General features: G+C 37.9%; 1 protein-coding gene across 1 annotated transcript; it reads right to left on the reverse strand.

The window, feature by feature from the left end:
- Positions 1 to 7145: 7145 nt before the first annotated feature.
- Positions 7146 to 10888, reverse strand: ccl25b (chemokine (C-C motif) ligand 25b). Its single transcript, XM_084723120.1, has 5 exons — positions 10819 to 10888; positions 10319 to 10411; positions 7963 to 8080; positions 7619 to 7739; positions 7146 to 7526 (listed from the first exon to the last, which is right to left on the reverse strand). The coding sequence occupies exons 2-4, from the start codon at positions 10380 to 10382 to the stop codon at positions 7619 to 7621; spliced, it is 303 nt and encodes a 100-aa protein (XP_084579246.1). The 5' UTR covers positions 10383 to 10411; positions 10819 to 10888; the 3' UTR covers positions 7146 to 7526.
- Between the last annotated feature and the right edge of the window lie 6284 nt (positions 10889 to 17172).

Raw genomic sequence — 17172 nt, forward strand, 5'->3', positions numbered from 1 at the left:
ATGAGTAAGGTCAAATTAATTTATCAAAATAAAAGCATTTTCAAACAATGACATTAAACAGCTTCCTCTCAAGAGTCATGTTATTGCAGAGTCCAGCCAAGATTTTAACCCTTACAAGGAGATTTCTATTGAAATGTTAAATGATTTCTTGCTTCCTGACAAATCTTTAAGCTGTGTCTCTTGAGACAGCTTGCAGGAACTGATTTTGGAGCTGTTTCAAGCACTTTCGGTAAAAGCTGATTAGGAAATATGACGCATTTGTTCATTGTGATCTCCAACGAATTATGAAATATTGAGCTGAGATTTTGAGACACTTTATTTCATTCTGGTCTGTGAAGTCAAACTCTAAAAACTCCTTATAATGCTCCTTCACCTTTCACCTGTGAAATCCACTCAAGGTTGCAACACTCCAGGTGCCAAGTATCACTCTTTGCCTGTTACCGTCACCTCACAATTTATCGCCAATTCTGCCAGCATCTGCATGTACCTGCTGTATTTCTGATTAGTGATCGGCACAATGATAAGCATTATATTTTGCAATAAAGTGTTGAAGTCCTACCCCGCAGCATAGTCACACAAAAATGCACACACATTGTGCGGGCAGGAGCAGACAGAGAGAGATTCTCAAAGTCCCTGCGAGTGCCAAGAAGGTGTCTTAACTTGCTGTTTATTTAGGAGCCCCGCTCTTGCTCAATATCGCTGGTGTGAAAATTCCTGTTATCTTTTCCACATGAGGAATATTAACACAGTATCATCCTCTAGACTGATTAAAGATACAGAATAATTCTCACTGTCACGGTGAATGAATATTAAACAACAAACGTCCGTCTGCTCCTTTTTTAACATCAGTTTAAAGTGGGAGCTTGAACTCATGCATCGAGGGAAAATAACCAGAGTAAATAATTTACTTTGGGACAATCAAAGCTGGGAAAGCGTGACATGTTGACACATGTCAGTGAGGTTCATTAAACATAGACAGTAGCCAAACAGATTTAAAAACCCTTAATTCAAAGAATCACTTTTAATCTGTCCAAAATGATGTTCATTGTATATTAACAGTGTCATAATGATTCGACACCTCAATGCCCAGTTAAATTAAAATGTGCATTGCTTTTGTATTTGTATAAACTATGTTCTCTCTTTACCTTTACCTTTCCTGACTGCCTGGGATTATCATGACGAGCCAACATTATCAACCCCAAAAGCATGTCAGCATTTGTTTGTAATTGGACTTGGCAACGAACGAGCAGCCTTGAGCTCTGGATGTCAAATCTGCTCAGTTCATAAAAACACGGCTGAGATGGTTGCGAAAGAGTAACCACTGCCTTACAAAGACATTTCCTTTTCAACTGAAATACGACTGAGAGGCTGTTCTAAAGAACGAGGCAAATATGTATAAAAATGGATTGGATTGGTAAATGTATGCGGTACATGTGGTCATATTGTTTCTACATGTAAAAGTTTATGGCCCCTACTTCTTGACTTCAAGCTCCAGTGGATAAAGAGTGTCACTTTTACCCAAAACCATTCAGTAGAGTAAGATGAATGTGTTGATTTTGCTTTGATACCAACAGAAACAGAAAGTTTAACTTTGGTCCTCTATTTACATTTAGCAATACATGACAGGCACTTTATTCTGTATTGTTCACAATCAGTAGGCCCTAGCAAGTGATGTTAAAACTCTGTGGCTGGGTTGCACCAACAAGGATTAGTTAAACTTTATTAACTTTAAATTATGTTGCACCAAAGATTCAAACTGGCTCAACATTGAGAAAGAATAAATTTAAAATTTTCTTTAAACCTCTGTTTAGCTTTCACTATAAACATGGATTAAATTTAATTTTGTTGCATCCAAACTCCAATTAAAATGTGATCCCGTATTAACTTTAAACTCTCGCTTGAGGAGGTTTAACTTTTGACATTGCTGCCTTTTCTCGATGGATTGAGAAAAAGTTCCTCAAAGAAAGTAAAGGGGCAGAATCAATCCAGTTGAGTTTTGTGTGTGTCTGTTCTTTCTTTTTTTTAATTCCGCCAACATTTTTTTTCTCAAAGGAGAAATTAGAGCTTAGTCATTGTTGGTAGGTTAACTAGGCTCACTAACTTTAGCTAGGTAACAAATAATGGAACACATAGTTAACTTGAGCTGGCAAACAATAGAACATGTTTTTCTCTTACTTTTTAGCTAGCTGGCAAACTTTATATCTTTTATAACTTTATCTGCTAAACAATAAAACATGTATTTTACCTTTTAGCTAGCAATTAAACATTAAATCTAATTAAATCTAACATTTAGTTAACTTTTCATGTAGGTAGTAGAGAATATAACATTTTTGTTGTTTTACTTTTTAGCTAAGTAGCAAACAATGCGACTTTAAAGAATACAGAGCGGCTGAAAGTTAACACTTCTCTCCTTGCTTTTATACTAGAGTGCAGGTATACCAGGTTCCAACAGCACTCAAATGTTTTTTTTTTTTTGTATTTTAATTTGTGTAAAGAAGAATCTCCATCATGAATAAACTTAATTTCGATTTACAACTCTGATTTACAAGCTAAACTGAAGTGAGTTTTTAATTGTGCAACAAAAAGCTCTTTAAATTTTGATTCACTCATTTTAAACTTATTTTTGCTAAACTCTGATCAGAATCAACCCTAGATACATCTTTTTGGTGCAACCCAGTCTACATGTGTAAATTGACGTTCCAGAGACATAAGCATAATTGCCTTCAAACATCCGGACACAGCTGGAGTGACACACAGGTGATTAATTCTAGCATAGTAAACTATACATGTAGTTTCATGCTTGCAGCGCAGCAACTGCAGGCGAGGAAAGAAAACTTTCACTAAGCGAGTCAGAGGTGAGAAAGACACAAAGTGCTTCAGGGCTTCTGTCACCACCTGCGGTTTATTATCTTTTACACATTAACTAGGTCATTTTTTACAGACCAGTGATCTGAAACAAAATGAGGATTGACTGTGAGAGTCCGGGAACTGATTAAGACTTTATCTGTAAATGTTTTATGATGTGATAAACGAGGACGACTAAGCTGTGACTCTGTCAACATCTGCACTTAACGTTCTGGTTCTTTTCTACTCTATGGGAGACCTGAATTTGCGGGAGATTACTCTTATGTGAAAGCATGTAACCATATCTGGACCCACTGATTCATCTAGAAGAATTTAGCAGAACTGAGACTTGTTCAGCCTCATAGACAAAATAAAGTCAGCCACCAAAACTAAAACTTAAAAAGTGTGAAGCGCATGTCAAACTGTAAGTGATGGGATGGAAATGAGTCACATCTTCTCAGAATATTCTGACAAAAGGCACTCATTCATCAAATCTGAGTTTCTAAATGATCTGATGGGCACCGTACTCAATCTGGAGTGCTTTCCTTTTCTTTTAGTGGTTTAAGAGAAAATAAAACTGAATCACTTCTGAGGTCAGAATTTAACTTCCTAAATTCAGCTCCAAATCATGATGCTACACTTTTCTCATTGACTGTTTTGTCTTTATTTTATAAGAAATGGTCAATCAAAGCAAAAGGCAGCTACTTAAAAGAATATGAAATATCACAGAGCAAAAAACTTTTGCACAGAAAAGGTTAACAGGTGCATATACAGAGACAGACTACAGCATGTAAGAGTCTTTTTATATTTCATCTCATATTTTGCTTACTACATAATTCCATATAATTGCATATGTTTTTGCTAATAATATAAATTATGCATATATATTGAAAACATTGATTGGGAAGATGTGTATGATGGATAATATGTTTAAATGGCAAATCAACTATCTTTCTCTGTGCCCTAAATTCATCCTACACTCAGCAGGTGTTGAGTGTGTTCAGAAAAGGTAAAGAAGACAAAAAGACTAAAACAAATTTCAGTCTTGAACATGCTGTTGGTGTTCACCATTGTCCAACTATGCCCTGCACAAATCAAATGCAGGAGCTGCTCACAGCTGGAAGCCATTAAAAGTAATTGCAGACTATTGTGAATGAGCTCCAGAAATTCCTCAGAAAACAAACAAGAAGTATCTTATCATCTAGCAAACATCTTCTTACTGTTTGCTGATGAAGTTTAATTTCAAAGTTGCAGTTTGATTCTTGTCATGTCTTGTGTCATTTCCTGTTAGCACAAAATGGTAAGTAAGCCTATGTGGATTTTGATGTACACTAACTGCAAAAACAGTACTTTAACACGTTTAAAGGATTTTTTGCCTTTTATTGATTACATAAGAAATAAATAGGACACACAAACAGAGGGAAACATGGATTACGTGCAAAGTTCCTTAGTTGGACCTAGACCAGGTACATGTCTTTGCCTTTAGGCCACCATGATGCCCTGAGTTTGTTGACGTTTGAAGATATTTCGCAATTCATCCCTCTAGTTCTCATAAATGAGAGACGTCTTGGACAAGTTTTCAAGACTTAAGTATAATGCCAGTTTCATTTCATGTCTACACAAAGCTGGATTAGACCTGGGAAAAATGGGCAACTGCAACTTTACTATTTTGTCTAGTTTATTTTGTGCTCACACGGTGCATTTTCCCTAAACAAAGCTGTTTCATACGACAAATTAACTGATATACAGAAAGCAAGGGGCCAGGCAATATTCCAGTATAGGAATACTGTTTGGTTTCTTGGGGCAGCGTTCTTTATGGGAATTTGGAGACAAAAAGGGTCCAGCAGATAATTTATGCACAAACAGAACAATTTTTCAAGCATGTACTTTGAAACAAGTTGTGTTTGCTGTAATCTTTGTGAAAGTATCCTTTCCTAACATGATTCTAGTGCAACTGATTGGGGACAAAATCCACAATCCCCATTCTGTGCAAAAATACAGTTCCAGGTCCACTGAGGGGTGTCTGATAGGAAAGATCCGATGCCACTTCTTAACATTATGAATTTATCTAAAAATATGGCCCGGTCTTCATCCAAGGCCCCATTTACACCTACTGTTAACACGCTTGTGATCCAATTACAAGTGGACAGCTCTGGTACAGGTCTGAATGCACCCAAGATGCATTGAGGACACGCTGAGATGTGGTCATTCAGACCACATCTGGAAATGGTTCTGGCCAAGTTTCCATAGTTTTTCAGCAGTGTGTACACAGTGTGTCCTGGGCCACACTGAAGGACAACGTACTCAACTGACATCCTGTGAGTACACACAAAACATGCTGTCTGATTTCTATTTGACTCACTGTAATGCAAATAAAGTATCTGAGCTCTCTCAGCTGCCGAGATAAGCGACACGTGTTTGTGAAAACACCGTCTGTTTCACCATCGAAATATTAACCACAATAACCTCAGACACCCTTAAAAATTGTGCAGTTTTGAGAGTTGAACTGAAACTTTGCGAAAAACTATGGCAAATTCTCATTATGCCTTTTTGTCAGTTCAGCATTAAAGGTGGGGTGTGCTATACAGAAGAAAGATTGTTCACATTTGAACTCAACAATCAAACAAATCCTCCTTCAGTGCTGCTTCAGAAGACTTTCTGTCCTTTTCACTCCACCTCTCTTCCCCTTGTCCTGTGCACAGACAACAACAGAAACTACTGGCTGGAATACTGTTGTGTGGCTGGGTCCAGGCCATTTTTTTTTGTTTCGCATTTACAGAGCCATGCCTGAGTAGAAACATCAAATGTATGATTTGGACATTGTTTAATGGATTTTTTCTATCAAGAAGAGGAATGGATGCGGAGATGATGCCTTGATGCGAACATGAGTACCATGGATTTAGCTGTCTCTGCCGAGCTGAGTTGTCCACAGCTGTCCATGTACATGTGTCCATTTGGGAGTATAATCCAGGTTTAACAGTGGACTGGGATATGTCAGACCTATCAACGGTCCCTGTAGCTCATAGCTGTGAGTACTTGCAGATGAGGTGAGTTAGATTGTTTTGTCACTCTTCTTATTTGAGGCTCCAGAGTGGCACGCCAGTTTTGAAGAATCTGTCTCTGTAACCTGATCATCTTTAAGTGTAAACATTTAAAATTGTTAAATGAATCATTCTTTTGTGTTTTCATGAAGTAATTTGTGTTTTCTTCATCAGCACAAAATGCTAGTTGGCTTTTCTGTATATTGGTTTATGTGTGGTCTGGGACACTCTCAAAGTTTGATCTTACACAAGAACAAATGAGAAGTATAGTATGATGCCACAACAGTTCTTAAATTGTTCGCGCACACAATTTAACATCAAATCTGTGGGTACAAGTTAATCATGCATGAGGTCCATTGTGCATTTGTCTCCAAGCCTTGGCTACTACTTTTGAGCTGCTGGTTAAAAACAACAATGTGTTTGCAAATGGAAATTATGTAGCTATGTGTTTATTTAAATATAGAGCAGAGAAGTGAGATCTGATCACATGTGGTTACTTGAGACACATTTGGAGACGCAGTCTAATTTCAGGTGTGAACTGATTTACTCAGCGCTGTACACTTGTGATCAGCCCATGTGTTAATGCCAGGTGTAAACAGTCTCTAAGTTACAAAAATGAGCAAACACAATCTGTTGTTGCTAATAACACACACACAGTGTTTTTACTTTAAAACTCTAAACAAAGACTGTGGAATTTCCCCACAGCACTTCCACAGGAAGTACATCAGATTCAGTATGAACAGGAGGAATTATTTCAGCACGCCAAATTTGTTTCAGTGTACACATGGTCAGGTAAGAAAGACTTGAAAAATTGTGAATTCATCCTTTAATCTGACCTCTTTGGACTGGATGGCTAAGAACCTTCACAGACTTCGCAGATTTTTCTCTTTCAAGTTAATCCTTCACTGACACTTTATAATCAACTCAATAAAAAAACAGCTCTGCAGACCCACTGTACCGAGAGCCAAGTTTCAAAGTGTTGACGGATGGTTCATGTTGTCAATTATTGACTCAAATTGATGCCAATTTAAAACTTTCAGAGAGCGTGATCATTGGAGCAAAGATAAGCCTGCTTTGTTTCATAGATAACCAGTGAAAATGTCATCAGGGAAAAATGGTGCAATTTTATGTTTCAGTCACCAAATCAGGAGAAAAATGATTAAAAATAGCTATTTTTTAAATCAAAACCCATTTGGTTTGTGTTGCTTCTTTATTTGATACACCAAGACACAAAGTACAGTTGCAATGCTGATATAAAAAATATGGAAATCTCTCATATAAAAAAAAACTCTGAGCTTAATATTTTTGACATATTCATTACATACACTTAAAAGACTCTGCACATACATTTCAAAGCTGCCAAATGGTGGCTCAATCCTAGCAGGGTACATGTCACAGAACAGTGAACAGTATTATAGCGTTGGCTCATGTACATGGATTTTGCTATAGTGGCTACAACATTGAGAATATGGTATGTTCGTCTATAGGGAACTGTGTACATTTACATTCTCTCTTAGAAACAGGAAATACCACATGTGTTGAAACATAATCTGTGTGGTTACAGGTGATATACGATGCCTGACAGGAAGGTGAAACATCTGCTCTCCCCAAGTCTTCTCCTCCTTTTCTCCTTTCAGTGGTCTACAAAGACAAATGTTTAAAGTTCAAGAATGCACACAATCTGGAAGGCATTAAAGTCCCTCATTGTGACTGTATGTTGTGTAACTTTTTACCTAATTCTGTATCGCGTTTCTCGCAACCACAGTCTGCATCAGCTGCTGGACCCAAGCATGATCTGGATTGGCGCAGACAGACCTCTGTTTGGTATGCTGAGGCCTCTTCTTCATCAGAAACCTGCACATTATCACTCTTATTATTTAATGTTTTCAATCTTACTGCACAAGATTTCATCAGTAATCAAAGACATAAGTGTGTACATCTAAAGGTGCTGCTCTAAGCCTGGATCAATCACCTTCTTAGTAAGCAGTTCCTCTTTCCATCCTTTTGTCAATTTATTATAGAGGCACATTTAAACAATGTGAGGATCAAAATGAAGGACATATTATTTATTACTCACACAACAGCTCTGATGTTGCAATCACCATCTGTTTCCTGAATCCTGAAACTTTCAACGTTTTTCTTTGCGTTTGCTTTCATCCCGCGAACGTAGCCGAGGCAGCAGTTGCCAAATGAGCCTTGAGAGAGAGAGAGAGAGAGAGATTAAGTTACTGAGGATCAGGGAGATAAACTGCCCCACTTGAAAATGTCTCCCTTGGGGGGAAATTAAGCAATTGCTCATATTTTACACTCCACTTAGGCTCCAGAGAGAAAATAATATAGCTTAACTAAACCCTTCTATGTCCTGCAATTTTCTTTTTTGCTCTGTGCTCCAATAACAGTTGAGTAACTACTCTGCAGAACATCAGTAAATTTCCTCTTTTCCTGTAAACTGTTTTCCCTCAGGAACTCTGATTGGCTGGTAGTCGCTGCCTTTGTTCATTTGTTTTGCTTGGATTGGAGAGGTTGTGGGTATATTTATGCGTGAGGAATGTGACTGGTTAGGGTCAGGTAGTTAGTTCAGCTAGTTAGTGTTTTGCTAACATTATCTATCAGATGTAACTAGCTAGCTTAGGACTTAGATATGAAGACGTGTTGTGCTTATTGTATATGTCTGTGTTTAATGGCAGGCATATAAAATGTCAAGATTATGTATAAAACGTCCTATCGTGAGCAGCATTTATTGATACTATGACTTATTTGTTGTTTTTTGGACTCATAATCTTGGGTCATGTATTGTCATTTTTGGGGACATCACACAGATTTACATTCATATCCTGGAGACCATAACCCTGCCCATAACCAGTATTTAAGACCTCACCCTTAACCTACTGCTAACCTTAACCATTGACCCCAGAATCAGTGTTTTTCCTACTGAAGATGCAGATTTTGTCCCCACTTGCACCAGCTGTTCCCAATTATCTGGACCTGAGTCTGAAATATGCTTAAATCACACACAAACAAATGTCCTTTTCCATAAATGGCTCAGCTGCCTGCATTGGATTTAATGTTTGGTCATTATAAGTTTATATAAATATCAATATCATACTTTTTCAAATGTATAATGAATTATTTGGCTATGTTTATATATATAGTCTAAAAGTAGAACTGTAATATTAGGCAAAAGTGGATCATTCCAGCATATTCATCAACCGTTTACGCAGTGGGAGTATGTCCTGCCCGTAAACTGCAGTTGTCAGAAAGTTCTCCCATCAGGATGGTATGACTGAGAAAACTGAGGTAATGCCCCTGGAATTTTATCTCAGAATTTGGGGGTTGTAACAACATGGAGAGGTACTTAAAAAAATCAAATCATGGTGGGTATTTTACAGGCACACTAGTACGGTAAATTTGATCAACTGCAGGCTAATAAATTAAGGATTTACTATTTTTGCACCAGATCTTTATTCCTGAGAGTATGCAGAGGGTTGATTTGCATGCTCTAAGTATTTCTAAAATCCTGGCTACGACCCTGCTTACTCTAATCTTTCACTTACTATCTAATGTGTAATTGGGTTGCAGGGTTTGTAATTTGACATCAGTCATACAGGTTAACAGAACCTGTTTCTGTAACATAACAGATTTTTTTTTTTTTTTACATAAACATGTATTTTGTAAACAGTTTAATACCCACATTTCTTTTTCTTTTATTTTTTGTCTTTTCCTTTTGAAAATATCAAAAAAAAAGAAAAAAAAGAAAAAGTAGTTTTCCACACTGTGCCCTCTCCCTGAACATAACGGATCATCTAACTCTAAACTCCTTGCAACAAATCTGTATGTGACCCCCTTTCCCTCTGATTTTTCTAGTATCTATGATAAATTAGCCAGCTTTTAGAGGACCCAAAAATATTGGGTGTAATGGTTTTGCTGAAAAGTGAGCTAAAAGATGCCGAGATTACCCAAAAAGTAGAAATCAGCTATGCAAATTTTGTTCAGTTGATATAGGAGTGTATTGATGTATCAATGAAGAAACTGGCAATTTTACTCAACAGTCCGCAATCCTCAGTTTCTCATTTGCTGTATTTTGCTGATGGGGAAATGATTCTGAAAATCAGTTATTGTACTTCCTTAATTAAGCCTGTCACGAGATTACCACATCGGGATTTAGTAACAATATAAAGGAATGTGGATAATGAAATACAGATGCAGCTACTATTTGGTCAAAGTGAGTCAACATATTCTCCACAGTCTTAGAAAGAAGTGCTCATTTCCACCATAGCTAGGTCCATTTGTAGGTTTTAGCTTACACTGTAAATTGTTGCTGCACAATATTGAGCTACTGAAAAAAAAAATGCACTATTAAGTCTGCATGCAATCTCATTACAGCTGAATTATTGTAACTCAGGTGTGAATCAGACCCGTTCTGTTTCACTTACCTTGTGCAAGACTCAGGTACATGCACGTGAGGAGCAGAAGAAAGAAAAGAGCTTGGAACTTCATGGCTGCTGTTGCTCTTGTTGTGTGGCTCACTGCACAGAAACAAACAGATTAAATCAAAAGGCAGAGCAAGACAGAAAATTGGAAACAGTCTCCCACCTCCAGCCCCCCTCCCACCGCCTTGTAAATTTTGGATGTTGATGTAATATTTTCCATCAGAAACGCCTCCATCTGTGCTCATGTGAAAGAAAAATATTATGTCTTTGACCCGCGATTAAAAATGTTTAAATCCCTGTCTGGTTTCCAGCTGTGTGCAGCTGTTTGATCCCTGAGCTCTGAGTGTTGTTTTACAGAGACCAAATGAGTTTGTAGCAAGTTATGGCTGGACTCTATCTCTGACACCTTATTACACTCCTTACAATCCTTGAAAGGCACAACATCCTAGCAAAATCAGGATCAGGATCAGCAACATGTTTCATAAGCATGGAGAGAAACATACCTGCTCACATTCGGTGTTTCACAAGATGTCCTGGGAGAACAGGCTTCAGTCCAGTGCAGCTCATGATGGCTCTGAACTCTTATAGTGCATACATAATCTGCCCTCCCCCATAAACATCATTTACCACTCCCACTCTGACATGTCAACACTCACATTTTACAAGTGCTCAGTGAAAGTGCAATTTGATCACTGTCTCAGTCCCACAGGGCTTTTGCACACACACACACACACACACACACACACACACACACACACACACACACACACACACACACACACACACACACACACACACATATATATGTTTGCCAGTACCACCCAAGTATCTCTGATGTAACTGAAACATGAAACATCACCTTTCTGCTTGTCTTCCATCAGGAGAATCAGGAATTCATTAGAAAAACATTCAATGTTCTACAACACTAAGTCTGTGTTCGATAACTGTATTATCTGGCTCGCCAACAGGAATGCACCCAAATCCTAATACATTATTGGGAAAGCATAGATAATGCCGTGGACACAAATATTTCTTCTCACGTTAATTATTATTTGGAAAATGTAAGCTCCATGATTTCCTTGGTATAGTTAAAAAGGTTGCATTTACCTTAATTAGTCACTGATGTAAGCTCTCAGCTGAAAGATATTTATATACTTGTATATCATTACTGTAGAGTGTGTTTTCAATACAAAGTAGAATCTTTCAATTCACATAAAACTGTCATAAAACTCAGTTTAGTTAAAAACATAAAGGGAGAGAAAGAGATACATGATATGGACAGTATCATGCTGAAATATATTTCATAATTAATTATACACCAATATTTAATCGATTTGATGCTTTGATGGTACAACAATTGTATTGTGACTTCCATTATAACCACTTCTGGTCTTTAAGCTGAATTCAGATAAAGACAGAGATAATTTTGTTGGTTGAACAGATACAGACACAAATCATGTGTCTCTGTGCACCTATAATATATATAATCATGCCATTGGAGATGTCATTGCACTGGTGCCGAAGGTACTGCATAACTCAAAGAAGCTGTGATTAGTGAATTAGTGATCCCCGCCAGGCAACAGATGGTGAAGCACCTACTGCAATGCCACCACAACTACCAGATGCAACCGGCAGAGATTTGAAAGTTCCACCAACATGACCCTCACATTCATAATCTCTAGCTGAAACAAGATTTCAAAGTGAAGCAGCTGTCGATCACTTGCCAATGAGAAGTCAGGTCTAAATGGTCATATAAAACAGAGCAGTCAAAAAATATAATTATTCGCAATTGTATGTTTCCACCTACCAGTCAAGTTGCAGTATCCATCCATGTCTGTCCAGACTCATGCTGTCTTCACTTAGAGACTAACGGTCATTTTTCGGCATTTGTTAACAATTAATCACTTAGAAATGTTGCAGACAGGCTGCACGCCACATGCAAACTTCTCCCAGCCAGGCAACCAACTGCTTTACCTCGCTGAGAGAAGTTGTGTGGAGGCGTACAACCTGTCACCTGCTCACTGTGACTGTTCCTGATTGTTAGATTACTGGCCGCAGTATTTCAAAGTGGGCCACTGTCAACAAATGACTAAAACAACCATTGTCTTGTTTGGTAGACACACCTTTGAATCATTGTGGTAAAGCTATGCTTTCTGACAACATCATTATATTTCTTGTGATTACTTCCAAATAAAAGTCAAGTCTTGTTTCATCAGTTAAATGCTTTTAATGGCGAAGAAATTTTTAACAGGTCTGAAACTTCAAGTGGATCAAGGCTCTATTAAAGGAAGCCATCCATCCGCTGGAACTACAACACACCACCAGGCCTACCAGATCTTATGATTCAGAGTTTCAAACCAGTTCTGTGAGACAACAGTGCCAGAAATTATGTGACTCACAAGCTTGCAATTGTGTGCAAATTTCTGAAAAGTTAATGTTATAACCACAGCTCTGAAAGACACACAATTCTACATCTGCAAAAATTCCAAAGTAAAGATTTGCCCCTTCAGCACTTGAGTAGAAGAATAGGATAGAGGAAATGATGGCCAATGCTACTACAGCATTCAAAGGAAAGTAAGAAAAAACAGACAAATCAATAGAAGAAGAAATGAGGGAGACATCAAGAATGAGATTTGGTCACACCAGTTTCAGCAGTACATTAATCTATAAACCCAGTTCAGGTAGATGTGAACATTGTGGACTGCAGGAAATGGTGGCACATGTATCCACCATTGTGAACCAAATGACATGAGACATAGAGGAATGACAAAGTCTGCCTGGTGCAGACTGGACAACGGCTTTACACACATGTGGGTGCAGTCAAGAGTCCCAGTAATGTTTGGGAAAGTAACAAAAACAAAAACAAAAAGAAATTTCCCAGAAGCTGTTGGTGCAACTTCTGTCCTCAGTAAATCCTGACTACAATTTCAGGCATTTTCAGTTGTTTAACTGAGGAACTGGACATGCTTGTCACAGAAATAGATCATAAAATGTTATGTTTATTGCAACTTTGGTAATGTCTGCCGCTGCTTTCCCATTAACACAGAGCTGTATCTATCTAATCTATTGGTCAACCTTCGCTGACCGAATGAACAAGATCGCGGATACAAGCAGCCAAAATGGGTTTTCTCAGGAGGGTGGCTGGCATCTCCCTTAGGGATAGGGTGAGAAGCTCAGTCATCCGTGAGGAACTTGGAGTAGAGTCGCTGCTCCTTTGCATAGAAAGGAGCCAGTTGAAGTGGTTGCGGCATCTTGTAAGGATGCCACCTGGTCACCTCCCTAAGGAGGTGTTCCAGGCACATCCAGCTGGGAGGAGGCTACGGGGCAGACCAAGGACTAGTTGGAGGGATTATATCTCTGCCCTGGCCTGGGAACACCTCGGGATCCCCCAGTTAGAGATGGCTAATGTTGCCGGAGAAAGGGATGTCTGGGGTCCCCTGCTGGAACTGTTACCCACGTGACCCGATTTTGGATAAGTGGATAATTATTGTGCCATTTAAAATTCTGTTCTTGGATTCTTAATTTCTCACACAAAGGCTGATCTAAAGCCTAAAGCCAGATGTATGACGCCATTCCAAAGTTGGTTTATTGTGTGTCTAATAAGTATAATTTACATCTAATTAATGGGATCAGTGCAGGATTGGTTATTGTTCTACAGCTGCAACCATTTTGTAGCCCTGCCCTTCTTCAAATCCTATTTCTGAAGAATGCTGAATCTATCATGATATGTGGTTCCTGGTCCATTTTGTGCCTTTTATCATCCTTTTGTGCTGTTATCCATATACAGTCTGTTTATGGCTCATTTCCTGCACCACTGTAACCCATGTCAACCTTACACATTTGTTTACTGTGGTGCAGCTAAATGCATGTTAATGAACATTCAAGATAAGATAAGATAAAATAAGATAAGACAAGATAAAGAAATAAACCTATCCACGGGTTCAGAGGGATGTCAGTAGGCCAATATACTGTATATATGATGTTGAATTTATATATATATATATATATATATATATATATATATATATATACCAAGGCTTATTCTCTTTTGATAGGCGGCTGACAGGAAAGGCAGTAGAGATGTGGGGTGACATGTATGGAATCAAACCTGGGCTGCTGCAAAGGACTGATCCTGAGCCTCAGTCCATGGGGTGCACACTCTACCAAGTGAGCTACTGGGGCGCCTCACATTAAAAGTTCATTTGAAATTATATAACAACATATGTGGGTGATTTTGTGTGAATGTGTACACAAACATGTAAATGTTTTTGATAGTGGTTGAACTGGCAGCAGAGGGGTGGTGTGGGCATCTGGGCCCTTCAAACTTGAACAGCCTTAATCCAATCATGGGAGGTTATGAAAAAGATTTAAAATCAGCTCAGAGTTAGGAAAGCACACCAAAAGTACCATTTAGGAAAATACTGTCTCAACAAAACTCAAACTTATGCTCTTTTCAAAGTTTACTGGACTGACAGCTCTCCTTCATACGTTCCAAATATAGCATGTTTCCAGTGATATAATGTAAATAGGCGATTTACTCTACTAAAGTAGAAAAATTGAGGTGTTTGTACTGTACTTGAATATACCTGAGTATTTACATTTTATGCAACTTTATACTTGCAGATTACTTACTGCAGATTACAGTTTTTCATACCCTTCCTGTCAAATGAAAACCATGTTTTACCAAAACATGGTGACCCTGAATTTGAATGTGTCTGATAAACTGACGGATGAAGTGTTCCTTTGTGGGTCTGGAAAATTCTCAGACTTCTTAAGCTAAACAAACTATTTAAAGCCCTCCTGGATTAACTGGAAAATACATCACCACAAAGCTGAAAACAGGGCTGTTGTTCTGAGTTCATGAAAAGTTGGCTTTTGAGAAACATAGCTGTCACGCGACAATGACAGTTAAGACACACAGGGATCTTGTAGGATATGATGCATTGCTGTAGAATAAACTACCCAACTGTATATAGAGTAGTTAAAATGACATCTATAGCTGTTACATGCAACATACACATTAATGCAGCAGTAATATTAATCCAAAAACACCATTGTACAACACTGACAGGGAGCATTTTACTGCACAATGAATACTTTTACATTTAATACTTTAAGTACATTTTGCTGATAAATCGTTTACTTCTGTATGGTTTTGGTTCCTGGTCTAAAGAAATAGGCAGTTCACAATAATTAGTGCCACTTTTTTTTTGTCTTTTTGCCAGGGCTATAGTCAGACTTTTATAAGTCTTTCATCCAAGTCACCCCTCACACTGACATTTTGCCATAGAGGCACACCAGTTACTGGTTAGTGGCTGTGTCTCACGCTGCCAGAAAGTCCCTGTGAACGTGTGGTTAACGTGGGGATAAGACCATGTTTGGGGTTACAGTAACTACATTATGTTATAAATGTCACATAACATCATTGCACATAGCATTGTGTACCTCAAAACTTTAACAAATGTTGTGGTCTCATCTCACGTGGGCGAGGAGAGTGAAAATTCTGTTTGAGTTCTTGTTTCAGTCATCCATCCAGCCTCATGCAGACATGGACTTTCTTGCTCTTTATACGACATCAACAGCCCGGTGCGTCTCTTTCACCTGCTAATTCTGAACTGTTTGTCTATAATTTCTGTACATTTTATTTTATTTTATCTTTGTAATTTTAACATATATCTGAGTTCTTTTGTTTCTGATGTAGTGCTCACACATAGGATGTAGCAGTTGGATATTGAATATAGCAATTCCCACCCTTGGATTATTATCCAATAGATTTGAGATCCTTTTCAACCAAATATGGAACAACAATTGCACACCTTTTCTGTGTTAACTATATTTTTCTCTTGGGGTCTATTTTTAAATTAATATATACTGGAATGATCCTATAAAATACCCAACATTTGTTTGCTTTTGAAGAAACTGAAGAAATTGTATTAAAAAAACCCGACTGTCTCTTGTGCTCTAGGACAAGAGAAATGTTCAGACTAACTGATGGTTACTCATCGCCATGATGATTTGATTGCTTCCAAATGTTTTTTTGACCTGATAACGTTTTTCTGCATCATGCATACTGAGCAGTGATGTCAGTTACTCTTCATATGCGTGTCTACCAAATACCAAATGTACTGCTGAGCTATTTGTCAGACATTGAAAGATGTGAGTGTTTTATAGACTCTGACATTGGATCCATATGTGATTGTTAAAGATCTCATTTTGAAACTCTGGACATCAACATGCTGCTATAACAATTTTCACTCTTCTGGGAAGGATTTCTAAAAGTGTTTGGAACCTGGTAAGGGGATTTCCTGCCATTCAGACACGAGAGCATTAATGTGGTCCAATGCTGATGCTGGCCGATAAAGCCTCTCAGTCGGCGTTCATCCCAAAGGTGTTGACCTGCCTTTGTGTATGGGGGAAGAAACAGGAAAGGACCATTTATTTAATTTTTTTTTTTTTTTAAGAAAGAAAAGTACTCACGCATTTCTGTCTTGTTCAACATCACACATCATCTCTGTAGTTAATTGATAATCTACATGCGATTACACAAAACCTAAATAAAAGTCACATCAACATTGCATTATAATACACACAAAAACCTTAAATATGTTCTTAAAATGCTTAGTCATAAGTGTAAATTCAATCACTTTTGAGCTAACATGCAAACATGCAAAACATAGGTAGTTGTTTCACAGTTCTTTTGATGAGTTTTTCTTTTGATGAGCCCAACACTTCATTTACAGATGTCTTTGAGCCTCTTGCCAAACCATAAACTGTTGCCACAAAGTTGAAATTAAATGTTATATATGCAGGAGTGGGAGAGTGCTTTAAAAATGTATTCTGATACAATTACTAATTAC

This window comes from Lutjanus erythropterus, chromosome 7 (genome assembly GCF_056507025.1).
Source record: "Lutjanus erythropterus isolate fLutEry1 chromosome 7, fLutEry1.hap2, whole genome shotgun sequence".
Lineage (NCBI taxonomy): Eukaryota > Metazoa > Chordata > Actinopteri > Lutjaniformes > Lutjanidae > Lutjanus > Lutjanus erythropterus.

Coding starts and splice junctions, on each gene's coding strand:
- ccl25b (XM_084723120.1), bottom strand. CDS start 10,382: ATGAAGTTCCAAGCTCTTTTCTTTCTTCTGCTCCTCACGTGCATGTAC. Junction 8,081..10,318: donor GTACCTGAGTCTTGCACAAG/GTAAGTGAAACA, acceptor CTCTCTCTCAAG/GCTCATTTGGCAACTGCTGC. Junction 7,740..7,962: donor TGCAACATCAGAGCTGTTGT/GTGAGTAATAAA, acceptor GATAATGTGCAG/GTTTCTGATGAAGAAGAGGC.